This window comes from Sardina pilchardus, chromosome 17 (genome assembly GCF_963854185.1).
Source record: "Sardina pilchardus chromosome 17, fSarPil1.1, whole genome shotgun sequence".
Classification (NCBI taxonomy): Eukaryota; Metazoa; Chordata; class Actinopteri; order Clupeiformes; family Clupeidae; genus Sardina; species Sardina pilchardus.
In genome coordinates this window covers 19,676,017-19,695,387 of record NC_085010.1, presented here as the reverse complement: position 1 = coordinate 19,695,387, position 19,371 = coordinate 19,676,017, and the positions used below count along the sequence as shown (strand labels likewise).

Below are 19,371 nucleotides of genomic sequence, written 5' to 3'. Positions count from 1 at the left end.
GGAGGGGCGCGACACTTATCAAATTGTGGGCGAGAGACTCTGTCAGACTCCCATTGGCAGGCGGATGCACTGCCGTTAGATTATGAGGAGTGAGTGTGTGATTGTGAGTGTGTGTGTGTGTGTGTGTGTACAGTATGTGTGTGTGTGTGTGTGTGTGTGTGTGTGTACAGTATGTGTGTGTGTGTGTGTATGTGTGTGTCAATGAGAGAAAAGCAGAGAGCAGATAGATAGGCAGCAGACGCCTGCTCTGGGCCATGTCTTTTGTACATATGGTGTTCTAATGGACAGATTGAATGGACTTCCATTATGTAAAAATGCTTTGCCAATACATTTGGAGTTTTGTCATGCCAATACAGTTCTTTTGAATTGAATGGAAAGGATAGTCAGATACTGTAATTTCTCGACTATTACCCGCGGCTTATACATTGATTTTGCAAAATTTCTTCCGCTATGAGGTTAATACAGGGGGGCAGTTAATATGGTGTTATATGGTTTTGTTTCGTTTAACTTGCATAAAACACTGTCCTGCGGCATATACACAATGCGGCTTATATGCGGGAAATGACTGTAGTCTGTGTGCTAGCTGACTATGGATGTCCAAGATAAGGGCTGTTATATGCAGCAGGGGGCTCCGGTTGTTTGACCTTTGGAGAGGCTGTCATCGAGGAGCTGGGAGAGCACTTGCAGCTCAGCAGCACGTATCTGGTGCTCTGTCTCTCACTCTCCTGTCCTTCTCTTTCTTTCTCTCTCTATCTCTCTTTCTTTCTCTCTCTCCCTCTGTCCCTCTCTCTCTCTCTCTCTCCTCTCTCTGTTCTCTGAGACTGTGAAGTGGGCAGCCATGGTTACATGCATCATGTGACCTTGTTCCCCTGCAGGCTTATTTTTTTTTTTTCTTCCAGCATCAGGTAGCTGTGTGCCCACGACACTGGCACTGCCCCTCAGCAAAGCTCCACCTGCAGAGACATGTGCTCAGTGGCCACACACACACACACACACACACACACACACACACACATATATAGATATGCACTCGCACATATACAGAGAGATGCTAGAAAAACACGCCACAACTCTTACATTTTGTGCGCACACACACACACAGTCGCACGCACACGTACTCACGCACGCACGCACGCACGCACACACACACACATACACACACGCACACGCACACATCCGCACACTGACTGGCTCAATTGTAGACTTACACAGTTGCATATTCAGACACACACGCGCACACACACACACACACACACACACACACACACACACACAGAGACACACTTACAGTGGCGCTGCCTCAGTGCTCCTGACTGCTGAAATAGATCTGGGTTAATGAAAGCCCACTATGGCCAAGAGCCACCGATCCAGAGAGCAGCAAGAGTGCCCCCTCAGGGAGAAACACTCACAGGAGAGGGTGGGGGAGAGAGGGAGAGAGAGAGAGAGAGGGATGGGGCCGAGAATAAGAGAGAGCAAGAGAGAGGGAGTGAATATAGAGAGTGGTGAGAGAGAGAGAGAGAGAGAGAGAGAGAGAGGCAGGAAGAAGAGGGCAGATAGAGAGCCCAACCAAATCAGAATCTAGAGAAAAGTGAGAGAACGAGACTACTGCAATAGAGAGTTGAGAGAGAGAGAGAGAGAGAGATGAACACAGCGTGTGTGTGTGTGTGTGTGTGTGTGTGTGTGTGCGCGTGTGCATGCGTGCATGTGTGACTGTGTGTATGTGTGTGTGTGTGTGAGTTGAGAGAGAGAGAGAGAGAGAGAGAGATGAACACAGCAGAGAATAATAGCACAGAGGTGAAATGTGAACGAGTGCTGCAGGTGCTGTGCAGGAGTGCTGTGCGGGAGATGAGAGTGGAGCGCTATTCCACAGATGGCACACCACTGGAGGAAGAGGAGGAAGAGGAAGAGAGACGACGGGAGGATCAGGAGATAAGAGGCCGATACAAGAAAAAAAGGGTCAAGTGTGAAACAGTATAGCACGGGAGGGAGGAAGAGGGGAGGAGAACAAGAGAGCAGCGCAATGTTGCAGAAATGGCACGCCACGAGAGAGAAGGAGACACAGGGAGAGAGAGGGAGGGAGGGAGGGAGGGCAAGGAAAAACAGGGAGAGAGAATGAGGGAGGTAGAGAGAGAGGGAGAGAGAAAGAGAGAGCGAGGTAGAGAGAATGAGAGCGAGGGAGAGAGAGAGAGAGCAAGGGAGAGAGAGAGAGAGAGCGAGGGAGAGAGAAAGAGTGAGCGAGGGAGAGAGAAAGAGAGAGCGAGGGAGCGAACGAGGGGAAGGAAAAAGGAAGCCCTGAGGATGCGGCTGCTGCCATGAGAGCTATCCCAGGAGTCTGCACGCAGGCACTCATGGCTTTCTCTCTCACACACACACACACACACACACACACACACACACACACACACACACACACACACACACACACACACACACACACACACACACACACACATCCCTCCATGTTTCACTCCCAATCCATAGCTTCCTCTTCCTCCTCCTCATCCATTACAACCATGTTTATGCTGTTTATGCATTTGGGGCTGTGCACTGTTAAAACATCAGCTAAAATTGCACACACACTACTCTCAGCGAGATAAGAACCTTTTATTACGTAAGCACAACATGGTTTAAGAATAAATGCTCACACTGTTGGTTTTTTTGCAATTAGCATTCACACGCCAGGGTCCTGCTATTACAGTCTCTGAGATTGTAGCGCTTCGTACCATTTGCTGTTGAATTCTCCTCATTAAACTTAATAGCAAATCACAATGGCTCTCCAGAGTCAGTGCCAAGCAATCCATGTCAGTGCCTCTCACTAAGTGATGCTGTACAAGTACCCTTTATACTGTATTAATACATCTTATTATTACCAGATACATGAAGACTTAGGATCATAAATGTATGATTAGTGATAGGAACTTGCAACTATTTGTGAAAGTAAATGTGAGTGAATGAATTAATTTGCCCATGTTTGGTCAGTGTTAATACGCGGGTAAAAACATTATATGCTGAGATGTATTGTGAGATGGTTGGACACTTAATCAATGAGATGCCGAGCCCCGTAATGACTGCTAATGAAATCCGAGTTCATTAGGCTTCATTTCATTGTCCTAATGCAATTTAAACACATCATTACACCAAGAAAACAAAGTGAGACTTGGTTGTTTTAAAAAGGCATTTTTTCCTAAGATGTAATTTGATTGCCTATTGAATAATTCAGCGGAGAGTCATAAATCCAATTTAGGCTTCAGCTGGTGGAGTATTTTACATGCAGTTTAAAGTGTTGCTGACTGGAATAGCTTGACCTTTATTGTTATGCATGTGAGTCTCCGATGCAATTATCGGAGTACATTCTGTGCCTTGGGAGTGGTATCAAATGTTCTGTATCTTATGACTGTTAAGATGTAAATCCACAGTCTATATGAATATGGAAATGTTTTGAGAGCTCCTGACATTATTAAGTGTATCCCCCACACAACCTGTTATTGTTTCAGGTTTAATGGAATCGGGAAGTTTAGTCGGATGTTATGTGTATGTGTGATTGTTTGTGTGTGATCAAAACATTTTGATTGGAACAAGGTGGCAAACGTGATATCGTCTACCTTTACAAACGATATGTGTATTATGTGTACTAGTAACTGCTCTAGGAAACTAAATTGAAAGAGCTTCTGGTTTTGTAAACAGCTCCTAAAAGCTAGTTTTGTGCTTCAGAAACCCTGTATCTTCCTTTGTTGTGAAACTGAGATGATAGGTGTGTTTTGCTGTTATAGCTCTGTTAAAACATGATGGCTTTCTTTATTATTGGCATTCTTTTCTCTCTATGTCAGAACCATTGTTGTCATGGGAGACCAGGACAAGCTATATTGAGCGGTGAAATGTTAGGGCCTTAATAGGCTATAATTTAGGTGATTTAGTGAGGTTATGTGGGACCTCCATATTGGATCTATTCATTCTGGTTTCATTTCAGTCTATGGGCTGAGGCATTGATTCATTGCCAACTCAATGGCCATAATTCTGAACACAGGGAGGGGCAATGGCTACACAATTACCAGTGACAGGGCCAAGGCTAATAATTTCTCACAGTGTTGTAGATGTACAGTACTGTATATATCTGTGCACCTTTGCTAGAGCTAAAATGGTAGCTCTTTGACGTGAAAAGTAAACACATATTACATGGAGGGCAACCATCTGTAGTTTGTCAGCATAGGGCCCTCTGTAATCACAGGTACTCCAGGGGGGGGAGGAGCCTTGCAGTGGTGAATGAGTGCTAGAGCATGGTGCTGTGAAACAGTTGACACACAAAGCTGTGCTTCAAAGAGCGAGTAAACAAAGCTTCTGGGTGTGTGATTATATTTTATAAACAAACTTTGGGAGAGGTCTTGCTTTGCTTTTTTTCCCCTCTCACAAACACACTCTCTCTCATACACACACACACTTGCACGCACGTGCACACACAAAATATGTCTTGTGGTGACGCATTTGAATTGGTGGAGGGGACAACAAAGTAATGGCTCTGTAATGGGGAACATGTGGAACATTTTAAAACCCTTGCCAGTTATTCAGTCCATTTAGTTCAATAAACATTTTGTTTACCTGCTAGCCAATGGTTCCAGGCTATTACTACAGAATCACAGAGTGCCTCGCAGCCAGTTGCAGTCATTAAACACACAATATAAATGGACCACAGTGTGTGCAGTGTGTTAAAGCACACTGATTTTGTGGTAGATTTTTGCAAAGCTCAAGAACAATGCAAGCTGAATATCACTAAGTATGTACCTACTCTCTAGATGTTATATCAACATGCTTAATTCAGAATAGAGGGATGAAATTAATCTGTTCATTAACTGACCTCTTTCTTTTCTTCTCTCCCCTCTTTCTCCCTCTCCTTCTTTCCTTTTTCTCTGATTCTCTCTCTCTCACTTGCCCTTTCTGTCACAGGTGTATCAGTATATGCATGAAACAATAACAGTGAATGGCTGCCCGGAATACCAAGCGCGAGCCACAGCAAAGGTAGGTTTGATGTTGTCTCTCACACACACGTTTGTTTTCTGAGAACATGGGCGACGCACATCACACAAACGTCGTAACACCAGTCGGGCTTATTGTCATTCAGCAGTGCTGCTCAATCCTAGTGGAGATGAATCATGACTGACTTTCGTGATGTTTCCTGGCAGTTCCATCAAGGGAAAGGCTACATGTTGGTGAACAAATGACCTGCTGACCAGCCTGTAGTCCTGCTACTGAGGGGTCATTTATATATATTTCATCTAAGCATGTTGTGCGTGCGTGCGTGCGTGCGTGCATGCGTGCGTGCATGTGTTTGTGTGTGGAGCAAGGGTGATAGATATATGATAGTGAGGTACAAGGAGAAGAAGTATAGGGTTCCTGCATTTCAGAGTAGGAGCAAGAAGTGAGGAGAGTATTGAAGAGAAAGAGAGAGAGAGAGAGGAAGAGCGAGGAGGAGAGGAGTGGAAGAGAGAGGGGGGAATATGTGGTGTGATGTGAGGGTGTGAGTGAGAGAAAGAGAAAGAGGGAGAAGAGAAGAGAAGGATACAGAAATTGTGGAGGAAGAACGAAACAGAAGTATGGGTGTTAAAGGCGAACGACATCAGACGTAAACCATAGGAGGGGAGAAGAAAGGAGAGAAAATAACTGAAAAGGGAAAAGAGAAAAGAACAGAACAGAGCAGGGAGATGGGAGAGGAGGAAGAGAGGCTCAGGAACAGCTTGAAGAATAACGAGGGAATGACAAAGACAAAGGGAAGAGTGACAGAATCCCAGAGAAATGAGAGAAAGGAGGAGAGCAGGAGGGCAGAAGGAGGAGGGGGGGAGGTGGGTGGGGGGGGTTACTGCCATAATGTGAAAGATGGCCGGCTGCAACAGGAGGAGGAAGAGGGAAGAGGAGGGAAGGAGAAACGCCTGGAGGACACAGCCCAAAAGCCAGAGCTCAGTCACTGTCACAAACTAGAGGGGGGGGGGGGGGCAGAGAGGAAGAGAGGGAGACACAGAGATAGGGAGGAGAGAGAGTGAGAGGGAGAGAGAGAGAGAGAGAGAGAGAGAGAGAGAAGCAGGAAGAGGGGGGAGAATAAGTGGTGTGATATGAGGGGTGTGAAGGTGTATACTGGCAGATGAACTCGGGAATTAAATTCCCCTCCACCACAGAGAACCACACAACACACACACACACACACACACACACACACACACACACACACCTGTCACCCCAGCAGGAACAGAGCACACACATACCACAGCGGTGGCGGTGGCAGAGCAAGGACAGTGAGGTGATGAAGCACAACGTGAGCAGGCTTACACACGCTACCACACTCTGAGTGTGAGCAGACAGACAGACAGACAGACACACACACACACACACACACACACACACACACACACGCACACACAGCACACAGGGACACACACACACACACACAGCATGATCAGACAGAAGTCTTTGCCTGCTCCACGGGAATGTCTGGACGCTCTGCCAAACTAGCCTATTATAAAATCAGCACGGAATATTGGCTCTCATTATGTCTGTGTTTGAAAACATATATAAATATGGTACAGTGGTGTTAATACCCAGTCTGTAATGTTCTCCATCATACACACATTCTGATGTGAGCCAAACACTGTTGTTTTCATTACAGTATGTACAGGCTGCTGTGTGTTGACATTTTGTGTGCTGCGAGGTGCCACAATGCTTTCCAGGGATTCGGAATGGTATTGTGAAGAGACTGTTCTTATATTCCTGCTCTAGTGCTTTGTTGGCAAGGGACACAGATACACCTGATATAACTCGCTGATTTCTCTCCATATTTGGAAAGCAGTAGGTAGGCAGATAGATGAATAGCCCTCTGTCTAGCTTGAAAAGGACAGAGCTCTTAAATGTTAAGTAGAGTCTAGTCCAAGCCTGTCATTGTGGTTGCACCATCGCCGTCTGTCCCCACACTGTCGTCGTAAATGTCTCCTGGCTGTGATGCACGTCTGATTCATCTGTTCATAATTAGAATTTTCATCATAACATACAATAGAATAATCCATGTCCTTAGCTGCCATTTCACTGACTGTTTTAATGGTAATCAGGTCGATGAATCATATTCTTTATTAAGAAAGAAATTGTATTCAATAATGAATATAAAAAAATAGGCCTACTAGGCCTACTAGTGAATAAAGAGTATCTATTTATAGAACTAAGAACTACTGCAGCTAAATGCTAGGCAGGGAACGCAGTGCAGTGTTTTGGTTCAGGTAAAATACCACTGGAGCATGGATGCTAATTGCTTGTCAAATGATAATATCATACCGTGATAGGCTAACAGGGCGAGCATCACTGGAGAATTGGGCGAGCCATATTAGGCCCCTCCATTACTGTGACTGCTCTGAGCATTGAAAATCACCTCTCCGACTCCCTGTCCTTCACAAGAAACGCTCAGACCCACTTTGAAAAGGCTGGCCTGTCAACTTACGGTGCATATTAAACACCAGCCTGCACGAAGTCGCGCTCGCAATTAAGATGGAGTCTGGCGGATGGAGCCATTTTCGGTCGATGCCGGCGAAATGAGTGAGCATCTGTCCTTCTTAAAAGCTCCAGATCGCTCCGGGGAGTCCGCTTCCTCTTGTGCGCGAGCGCTCGTCAGGGGAAGAGTCCCCGACAGAGAGATGAGACTGCTGCATCGCTGATCGGAAATCTTAAGTGGCTGAGAGAGACAGACAGGGAGAGAGGGGGCGAGGATATCCAATAGATAAAAATGGCTTTGAAACAGCCAATGCACTGAATTGATCTTTGTTTTATTTTTTGCTTTATTGTGTTTGCCCGCTGCTATGCCTGCTTTTGGGAAATGGATTTAGTATTCACTATAATGTGTATAAGAGTTCTTCAGTTAGAACTAAGTGGCAGATTTTGTTGTCTTTCACAGGCCTAGAGAACTTTGTTACCAGAAACGGTTTAACCTTCCCCTTTTTTTGTGGAGCTCATACAAGAGTGCTATATATTTTAAGAGTGGATTAAGCTAAACAATTACTGCTGCGTAGCGTATTTATCTTTCCAAGGCCTTAACTGAAGTGGCTCACTGTACCATGGCGGTATTTGGGCGCGTTCCCGTTTGGCTTAAGCAGTTCTGCGCCGGATCAGGGCTGGATGCGTTCCAAAGTCAGACGCTATCTGGCTGGGTATCACCAACCTGTGTTGTGTGCGTAGTACACCCATGACCTTGGTGTTGCTGGCAGCATTCTCTGTCAACTAATCTATAAGGGAACAAAGACAGGATTACAGAAAGGGCCCTACACACACACACCCCCAACCCCCCCCCCCCCCACACACACACACACACACACACACAAACACACACACACACCGCTCACTCGCGCACACACACACCTACATTACACACATACACACACACACACACACACACACACACACATACACACACACACACTTGTTTCCTAAGCGCCCACCAAGTCTGCCGCTGACAGGGACATTTTTTGAGCTTCTGCCAAAACTTCCCTCTGCATATTCTCCGGCCCTTGTGTTTACCCTCAGGGGCAGGTAGTTAGCGTGCTAGCTAAACCTGGGGCAAGTTCTGCGGCTGTACGGCAGCACTATGATGTGTGAAATAGGTGCGCCTGAGGCGAAAGGAGAGGGGAGTTTTGGAGGGTAGAGATGGTTACGAGGCAGATCTAGGGCACACACAATCACTTGTGATTAATTCAAGTCAATCATCACTGTGGGAGCTCATTGAACTGCATTCACTGGTTCACTGGTTAAAAGCACTTTATAAATGAGATTGAGAGACAGACAGACTGACTGACAGATACGCAGATGCACAGACACACACACATGTTCACACACACACACACACACACACACACACACACTGGCTGATCAAGTTTTGGTGGTCAAGATGGGTTGATTGTTCAGTCAACTGATGAAGTGATTGGTTGACTGATCAAATGCTTGATTAATTGATTGAACGAATCACAGTTGACTGAACATGCACACAGCGTACATCACACATCGCAGAAGACAAAGACTGCCTTTCTCTCTCGGCTCCAGTTCTCTTGGCGTGCCTGCCTGCTTTGTCAGAGGTCTTACCCGGGAGACTTAGCCCTTTTTGGAGTCCATTCATTTTAGTAGCACTCTAATTGAATCAATTCAGCCTCTCATTCTGCCACAGCAGGTTTTGTAATTGTGTTCCTTCAGGAGAGATGAGAGACTGCCTTTAGCATTTGGCTCCTTTAACCGAAGGCTATAGCTCCATGGTTCTTGGTTCCGCTGGGGTCAAATGAATATTAGGCCAACAATGGCAGGGTACAATATTGCACATGATTTGTAGTATTACTCTTTGCTTTTTTTTGTTATGTTAAGTATGTTAAATTGCTCCTGCGTTATGAAGTGAGCTATATTGCTATACATAAACTTGCCTTGCCCTACAGTATTAGATGGTTGAGATTGTCTATTTACCTGGCTTTAAAGCCTTAATGCAATATATTGCCATAACTCACTTACAATAATGCAAGTATTTTTCATGTGTAAGATCAATTCTAAAAGATCGAAAGCATGCCATACAAACATTTTTTTCTGAATATGTGGATGTATGGAATTAAGTGCAAGAGAAAAGCTTAATCTGTTCGCCACAAGCCCGTATAATTGCGGCTTTGTGCAGCCCAGATAACTCTAGCTTGTTCGTATTTGAATGTCACCATGTGTCTCTCTTCTCTTTGTGGCTAGATAGCATCCAAAGCATAAATAAGTTCACCTTGATTTGTTTAGACTGAAGTGCAGGGGGGGTCGACTCCGGGTCATGAAATGGTGAAAGACATCTTGAATACTGAATACCAGGCCACGGAGCTAAATCTAGGGGAGTGTGTGTGTTACTTAGCACCCGGAGGAAGTGTGAGGGAAAGTTCACAGAGAGCCGTGAGAATCCTGTTTTTCTCACCCCAGAAAAAGGTGCACGGTAGAGGTAAGTCATTTTAAAGTTCAAGCTCAAAAGTTGCGGAAAGCAAAAGCCAGAGACTGAAAAAAAGAGTACTGTTTCCGTGCTCCTGTTTTCTGCCCAAAACTGAAAGAGCTCGATAGAGGCGAAGCTGACTGACAGGCACCAGTAGCAGCAACTGTGGGGATCAGTAGAGAGAGAGCTGCCTTTGACTAGGCTGAAGCCTGATGTCGATTTCCAGATTCCAGGCTCACACAAACTCACTCTCTCTATCTTTCTTTCTCTCTCTCTCTCTCTCTCTCTGTCTCTCTCTCTATCATATACACACAAGCAACAAAACAGAGGAAGTTTGCTCTTTGCTGATCTGAGTCATTCATTAGTCATTCTGAACCACAAGGTTACATCCTGACATACTCTGTAGCAGCACAATGTCTACCCTACACCCTCAGTCCAAAAAGCATATGTTTCGTGCCACTCTTCAGAGCATATGCCTCCAGCCATGACAGAGCCAATGTTCCGAGCCCCTCTTTAGAACCAAAGCCTTCACTCCAAAGACCATATGCTCAGAACCACTGTTTAGAACCCAAACCTTCAAATGGCCCAACCATTCCGAGCCACTCCAAAGAGCATGTGTTCTGAGCTATAGCCACTCTTTAGAACTAAATGCCTCGATCCGCTCCACGGAACTTATGTTCCGATCGAGCCGGGCCGAGTCGAGTCTTGGGAGGGAGAAATGACCACTGGACAGGAGAGATCCCGTTGGCAAACTGGCGCAGGGGACAGGGAACACTTATTCAAGTGCTTACACAGCCAGAAAATCCCCTAGCTGGGCACATTCATCACGCCCACTGCCACGGCCGCCCCTCTCACCCACACCGTAATTCCAGATAGGGCAGGGAAATATATACGACAGCCACCCCGGATGCCTGGAGTCCTTTTTTTAAAAGTACTTAGCCAATATATTTTCTTGGTTGTGTCTATTTCCTCTTCTTTTTTTTAAATGTACACTTTTTTAAATCACACTTTTAAATGTACACTTTTGCAGTCTGTTGCAAGTCCTGAGGCATCCAGGATGAATCCAGCCACTGTCACAGGAACTAGAAGGAGCACTCCATGAGCTTGCAGAATTAACGAAAGCGAACGTAAATTAGTGGACTGGCCTTTTGATGCTGATCTACACCAAAGTTTAATGAGTTCCTCTGTGGCCATTGCTAACCCTTTCCAAAAAAAGTTTTACGAATATCGGGCCATTTGTGTTTTTTAATTTTTTATATTTTTTTGCAATTCTGCTTATAAAAAACAAAATAACCTCATTGGTGGCAATAATAAACACAACATCCTGACATAAACAGGATATAAACATAAACAATGGAGTTTATTCTCTCTGTTTGCTCTCTCTGTGTTCTGCACTGCTTGAGGTAGATGTGTGAAGATCACGAGGGAAAGGCACCAGTTTGCCCTCTAACTGCACTAAACTGTGTGTGTAAACAAGTGATTTTGATCTTGTCTCAAAAGAACCGAACTGAGCACAGAACATCTGCTCTCTCTCCCTGTCTGTGTGTGTGTCTGTGTGTGTGTGTGTGTGTGTGTGTGTGTGTGTGTATGTGTGTGTGTGTGTGTGTACACGCGTGTGTGTGTGTGTGTGTGTGTGTGTGTGTGTGTGTGTGTGTGTTTGTGTGTGTGTGTGCGTGGGTGTCTGTGTCTTTGTGTGTGTGTGTGTGCGTGTGCGTGTGCGTGTGTGTGTGTGTGCGCGTGTGTGTGTGTGTGTGTGTGTGTGTGTGTGTGTGTGTGTGTGTGTCTGGCAGGCGACAGTGGCAGCCTTTGCAGCGAGCGAAGGCCACTCCCACCCTCGGGTGGTGGAGCTGCCGAAGACCGAGGAGGGTCTGGGCTTTAACGTGATGGGAGGCAAAGAGCAGAACTCCCCCATCTACATCTCCCGCATCATCCCTGGGGGCGTCGCCGAGCGGCACGGGGGGCTGAAGAGAGGCGACCAGCTGCTGTCTGTCAACGGAGTGGTAAGGCCAATTTCACTCAGGAGGAACTTATAGGAAGTATATTTTATATATATATATATATATATATATATGTATATAATATAAGGAACTTTATTGTTATTCTCGACAAGAGTAATTTCCTTTTGACATAAAACACAGCCTATGGGCAGCAGTCAGTGAAAGCAAAACTTCTTGGTCGTATTTGTTCACTGAAAACGTTATAGAACTATTCTGATGAGTTAGATAGAATGGCAAAAAGCATTGCAGCATTATAGTCAAGTGGACAACAGCTGTATTGAGTGAGTGGCCCTACAAACCTCCAGCTTACTCATAGGAAAAGTATCCAACTAAATGGCAGAATATTCAGTCATTTTTTAATACACTTGAGTTGTCCCAAACTAGAAATGGCCACTATGTCAAGGTAATGAGTTTGTGTAATGTTTAGTGTAGAATAGACTCCACATTCTATTGCATTGCCTCGCCCCATCCTCTCCTTCTGTAAGAAATAATGCTTCACATTAAATCATCTCAGCAAAGTGATGTCGTCCTTGGCCATCAATCCATCAACCTGTGAATACGGACTGAGATGAATGTGTCTGTTTGTTGGAAGCCTTTTCAATTTTCTGATTTGTCATTTTTTGCCGGCATAAAATGTCTCCAAAGTGTGGTATGTCCTGCCAATAAAATCCTAAGTGTGAATTCATTCATCAAGCTGTTAGCTGTTCATCAAGCTGTCAGCCTTCTAGCTGTGTGGAAGCTCCACCACTGGACCAACAGATTTACAATCAATATGCCCAGATAAGTAGACAAAGAAGCCATCAGTTAAAGAAGCTAATTAGTGCTTCTACACGTACAGACTTGCCATCCAGCAGATTGGAGTTCACTTATCATATAATGCGACAGCATTTGTGTAATTGCTAGCCCTAAAAATACAGGCGATTGTCAAATCCGCAATGCATAAGTGAATGGCCCTGTTGTTGTGAAGGGCGCGAGACTTTTTAATGAATGTGTCACCAGTTCTAATTAGCTAGGAAGGCTCGGCCCAGGTAGCGAAAAACAATCTGTTAAAAACGGTTGTCGTGACGATGCGACTTGTGGATCAAAACAGGAACAGGTTCTCCGCTGGCAGGCAAGAAGGTGTGGTAGAACTTCAAAATTATGTCACGCCGATAAATTTATTCCACCTTTCCCTGTGAAAAGATGAGACACAGTGAGGAAGAGACTTTTGATTTTATCTGCACAATGCCTGCTGCTCTTTACTGAAATTGGCTGCTTACTGTATGTAAGATTACGACATTTTCTTAATTGCGAGAGTCCAGAGACATCTCTACCCCTCCATCTTCTGTCTTTGTTCTGGTGTTGGCATATTTTTTTCTCATTTGCTCAAGACTGGTAATTTCACTGCGTGTTTTGACTTCGCAATGAAGATTTTTCTTACCAACTCTGTAATTACATGGCCTTTTTTCCCTATAGACAGCTTCATGGAGGATTAGTGTGATTTTACTTGCGTTTCGAATTGAAAATGTAAAAGTGTTTCATTATTTCACAGTCAAAGGGAGGAGCGCTAATTAAATCAAACATGAAGAATGCATTAGCCAGTCTGTCTCGTCAGGCTTGGAAAAGCACTCAGAGAGACATTGAGAGACACTTTGGTAATTGTGTAACATTTTCTCTAGAGTACAGACAAACTTGTGGAAACTGTGAAAGAGAAAGAGATAAGAGTTTGAAGTTGAAGAGAGTCAGAAAGAAACCAGGCTGGTCTATCCATCTATTTATATCTCTATCTATCCATCTATCTATCTATTCACCCATCTTTCTATCTATCTATCTATCTATCTATCTATTTATATATCCATTTACCCATCTATCTATCTATCTGTCTATTCACTTATCTATCTATCTATCTATCTATTTATCTATCCATTCACCCATCTATCTATCTATCTATGTATCTATCTATCTATCTATCTATCTATCTATCTATCTATCTATCTATTCACCCATCTATCTATCTATCTATCTATTCACCCATCTATGTATCAATCTATCTGTCTATTTAAATAGTATTTACTCATATACTCTATCTCCACCTGTGTTCCCCCAGAGTGTGGAGGGCGAGCACCACGAGAAGGCGGTGGAGCTGCTGAAGGCGGCCAAGGACAGCGTGAAGCTGGTGGTGCGCTACACGCCCAAGGTGCTGGAGGAGATGGAGGCGCGCTTCGAGAAGCTGCGCACCGCCCGCCGCCGCCAGCAGCAACAGCTGCTCATCCAGCAGCAGCAGCAGCAGAACCTCTCCGCCCAGCAGAACCACATGTCGTAGGTGAGGCTTTTCATTGCTTTAAGGGTCACCCCCGCCCGGCCCCCCCAAACCGCCCCCCGAACATGCCCCGAGGGAGGGGCAACGGAACAGTGGAGGGGGCTGATGGAACCGACGCAAGCAGGTCCGGGAGAGAAGCTTGATGTCTGGGCTTCGGGTCACACACACATACACGCGCGCGCGCACACACACACACACACACACACACACACGCACACACACGCACACACACACACACACATGCACACACACACACACACACACACACACACACACATACACACATACATATACATACACACACACACAACTGGTTGGTCTTCAGTAGAGTCAAGTCACTCAAAAGCAGACCATACCAAACTATTGGTGGGGGCATGCGGTTGAGCGGGCCCAGGAGTTTTAAGCCATTATTTAAAGGTAAAATGACTACTTTGTTGCTTAAATGATTCACCAACATGTCTGTTTGATACAACGATTATCAATACACAGCGAAGGCTTTTGTAAAAATTGTTTCAGTATTCATCATACATCTTTATTCTGGCCTGGCGTGGGTCATTCATATGACAGCACATTACATTGTCTAGACACTGTTCTTGCCATAGCTGAGATATCAGTTATTCATGGCCTCTACAATGCAGAGCATGATCGTTTCGTCTGTTGTTGCTGAGATAAGGGCCTCTATTCTGTTGGGACGAGTTCTGTTGTGTTCTTTTACTTGCTTGACTGACCCGTTAGTGTAGAGTCACTAATACACTTGTGAGGGTGGTGAATTATTTATTTTTGAAAAATGGTTGCTGCTTCAATTCTGACATGGTGAGTGTAGGAAGGCTTCAGAGCGAGCTAATCACCGTAGTGATGTGGCTCACGAAGGAGATCTAAGGCATTTTAATTCACTGCATCCTCACACAGAAACATTAAAGTTAATTAAAGTCATATCGCGTTGCAGATCCCCTTCATTAAATCAACTCGCTGCAATTTATACTTCTGAGACAATCTCAACAAATAGCTGTCACGAAATGATGCTGCTGCCTAGATACTCCAAAGAGTCATCTCACTTTGATAAATATCGTTATTTAAAGGAAAATAAATCCTGACTAATGCTTTTGGCAGTTGGGCCATCCCTCTTTTCTTGTTCAAGTGCCATGAATTGGGCATGACTGAATTATGAATTATTGTAAGTGTCATGACTTGAATTATGAACCATTGAGAGGAATGCTGAAGTTGTTTACTGTAAGTAACTAAGAGTTTATTTATGTAGCACATTTTCAAGCACATTGTGCAACCCAAAGCACTTTGCGCACATACATTTTGATTTAAAAAGACAAAACAAGCTAAAGTTGTTTACTGACAATGGTGTGTGTGTGCTTGTAACTTAAGTGTGTATTTCATATGAACACCAGAAACATATCATAAAGACAGGAAAACTAATCATATACTGTATATATAGTACTTCACCTGGAAATCAAGATATAAAGTAGTACACTACCCCCAGTGTAAAATGTGGATGTGTAAGATTAAGTTATATATGCTGCACCCCCACAGACATGGCAAGGTTACTGCTGAGTTAATGCCGCTAATCCCATAAAGCATAATAATCTGATAATATTGAATCATACCTGTCTAAGCGTCACATGAACCAGAACAGCAATGTCTTCTTTAATAGTGCCAGGGCGGCCACTAATCCTTTAAAGATGCTTCTCGACATTACACAGTACATTTGAACATTTGCCCGCCGCTGTAGAGAAATTGATCAATCCGATGTCTCATTCCACAGTGTTGTAATTGCAAAAGCCATTGAGGAAAATGTAATGAACCGCATTGAGTGGTGGGGGCCTACTGAACACAAGCACGGTTCCGCTCGCTAATGGTACACATATCACACCATGCTCCACTGCCTGTGAAATCTACGCCCAAGGGAAAACAACAAGGACAGAACCAGAGGGGTTCTTTTCAAATATATATTTTAAAGCGCGCGCGAGAGACAGAGAGAGAGAGAGAGAGAGAAAGAACGAGAGACAGAGAAAGAAACCACATCATCCCCCACAAATGAGGTTACACTTCCCAATCCTCTCAGTGACTTTAAAAGCAGAACTGTATTAAATATAGTCTCTGGCACACAGGATCTGGTGCGCGGGAGAGTACATCACTCTGTTATTATCAGCTTGGCACAGTCGCCGGGGCATCTCTTCTCCCGACTCAAGGCTAAGCCGGCAGGCCACGCTGTCAGGGTGAGAAACAGGCTTGTGTACAGGGAAGAGGAGGAGGAACGGGGTGGGGAATTCGGGGGGGGGGGGGGGGGGTGTTGGGGGGGATCTGGTATCGCCGCTGCCACGTTTCGTACCGTGTGCCAGCGACTACCTTGCATTCCCCAGGGGGTCGGGCAGGAGACACGCTCGACTTGTGCCAGAGCGAATGCCACCGGATCAGGTGAAATCTGGGCACAGGCATGAGAGGCGCTGGATCAGGTGAAATCTGGGCACTCACACACGCACACACGCACACACACACATTCTCACATGCACACACACACAAACACACACACACACACATAGTCTCCTCACATAGGGGATTTGGAGGGATCAGGTGTGTGGAAATGATCAATGTTATGATATCCCCCCCTACAATTTTCACTGAAGGTGTCCAAATAAAACTCCTGAGAAGTTACTGGAGGAAGAAGGACAGGAACCGTCAAAATAATATCCATGTAGCTCAACTGGAAGAGCAAGGTTATGAGTTTGTTTCCCAGAGGACACAATGTGCTGATAAAGTATACCTCAGTATGTATCAGCACAGTAAAAAGCTTTGGCAAAGGCAGTGTTGTAAATGTTAACGGGTTTTAAAAGGCCTCATAAAAGCTTTCAGTTAGAGGCTGTGTTAGCAAATGTCAAGCATTGCTCTCAGATTTTGTCCTGCACATCTTTTGACAGGTTGTTCCAGAAGAAGAAGTAGAGTTTAAAAACCTTCTGCAACAGCAACGGCATCTCCAAGGGCCCAGTCACGTGACTTGATCATCAGGGGGGGACACAAACCCAACTCAACCCAGTGGACTGAACAGTGCTTTTTTCGGCCAATGAAGACCTTTGCCCTCATCTCAGTATACCCTACCGACAGATATTCTTGAAATGACAAAAAACAAACAAAAAAAAACATCCGTGGCTTGTGTCCTCCAATGTTATACACTGGTGCTTTGAGAAATGCCTGGAGCGACGTGATAAGCAAGATAGCACTATATGGGTCTGTTTTAGAATTGTTGCTCCTGAGTTGCCCTCTGATAGTTCTGAGTTCTTCTGGCCCGTTTAAGAGAAGGTTCTGTCTCGTAGTTTGTGATAATTGTATTTCTTTGTCCTCTATCTCTTGGTTTTTTGACCCAATGTGTTGACTCAGTTGATTTTCTTCTCCTTTGTATTTTTTGCCACAGCTTTATACAGTGACATTTTTAACAATTCTTCTACTGGTGCTCATTGTCTGTGTGAAAGAGCATTGCTTTTATTATTTGTGTCAGACGTGTCTTAATTTGGGTAAGTGTGAACTCTTTTTTACCTTCTATACTGTAGCAAGAAATATTTTGTATGAGAGAAAAAAAAAACTCTTGTAGATTTAGCAATAACACACCTCAGTTTATTTGACACACTCTTCTGGAGGTTAACAGTTATGGGGGAAAGTCGTGCTGAATGACGACAGACTTAAATGACACTGTATCTTATGCACTGTGTGACATAAGCTTGTTGCAACCGGAAAAAAAGAGGTCATTTGTACATCATGGTCAATCACAGTGCCATTGATAGAGATTACTGCATCATGGATTGTGTTATTGATTGATTAGGCAACTCGGAGGACAAATAGTGAACAATGTTAGCTATATCAGTGATATTATGGATGTCATTGCTGCAATTTTGAGAATGTGACAGATATATTTCCATATGGAAACAGTCATACACTATGGCTATTTTAAATGAAAGATTCTACTATTTAATAGTTTATGTGAGTAATTATGGACAAATGGAATGTTAGTAAATTATATATCTGAAGAGAAGGTAAATTTAAGGTTATATTTATTGTTATTTTTGAATATTTCTATTTTATAGTTTATTATGTCTAGAGTTTTATTCCTCGGTCAATGTGTCATCAAGGTACATGTGAATTTGTAAAAGATGCAAAAGGGTATTCATAACATTCAGTTACATTGGATTTAACATATATGGAGACATTCTATTCAGCCAACTGTCCAATGCCACATTCTGACAATCATTGTACCAAACCAGGCATTTCTATGTGCTTTTTTATTTTCTTGACAGTAGGGGGCCACTCAACACATCCTCATACACACAGCTGTAACAAATGTTTGCAAAGTACTCTGATGTAGTGACCAAATAGCAAAACAAGACACATAGATCTGTATATGGAACAGTAGCTGACGAGCTAACACTAACTGAAGTAGTAATGTGTCGGTATTTTCTGAACAATATTCCAGTAGGCAGATTTTTTTTTTCTTTTTTTTTTTTTTTGTTGACCACTTAGCAACCCGATAATGTCTGCAGACTAGTATCTTTGTGGAGGCCACTGAACCAACTGACTTACCATGTGCAATGTGCCACTCTGATAGAGAGTCCATAACAAGCTGTGAAAGTGTTCTCTCTCTCCCTCTGTTTATATCCGCAGTTAACCCGGACTTGAACTCGTCCCTTTTGTATGTTTACTCATTTTCTTAACAATGACTTGCATTTTTGAGTCTGGATATACTGTAGATACTTATTATATAGAAATATTAAAAAAGACAAAACAAAGCCAAGTCATATGCAATTGTTATACATATTATATTTGTATAAATAAATATATGTGTGTGTCTAAAGCCATTATTCTCCTATTTGATATCTCATACCTCACTAACACTGTTCTTAGTCGGTCTTTGGTATCATTTGCCCTCAATGGTGCCTTCCAGGCAGCGCTGCCTTCAAGGCACTACTCCCCTCAGTTTAGGGGTAGGATGAGGGTTGAAGGGGTTAAGGTTAGGAATAGGGTAAAGGTAGTGCCTTTTAGCCTCTGCTGCCTGGAAGGTGCCGTTGGTGGCAAAAAACACTATTGAGCGTTCTTAGTCCCTTTCCATTTTAAAGATGCTATAT

At 44.0% G+C, this 19,371-nt stretch overlaps 1 protein-coding gene across 1 annotated transcript in view; it reads left to right on the top strand.

The window, feature by feature from the left end:
* lin7a (lin-7 homolog A (C. elegans)) overlaps positions 1–19,088 on the top strand; it is a 32,539-nt gene extending 13,451 nt beyond the window's left edge. The window contains exons 3-6 of the mRNA XM_062518622.1: positions 4,939–5,010; positions 11,746–11,955; positions 14,039–14,254; positions 17,179–19,088. Coding sequence (XP_062374606.1) covers positions 4,939–5,010; positions 11,746–11,955; positions 14,039–14,254 — 498 coding nt within the window. The 3' untranslated portion in view covers positions 17,179–19,088. The remainder of the gene's footprint in view (positions 1–4,938; positions 5,011–11,745; positions 11,956–14,038; positions 14,255–17,178) is intronic.
* The last annotated feature ends 283 nt before the right edge of the window (positions 19,089–19,371 follow it).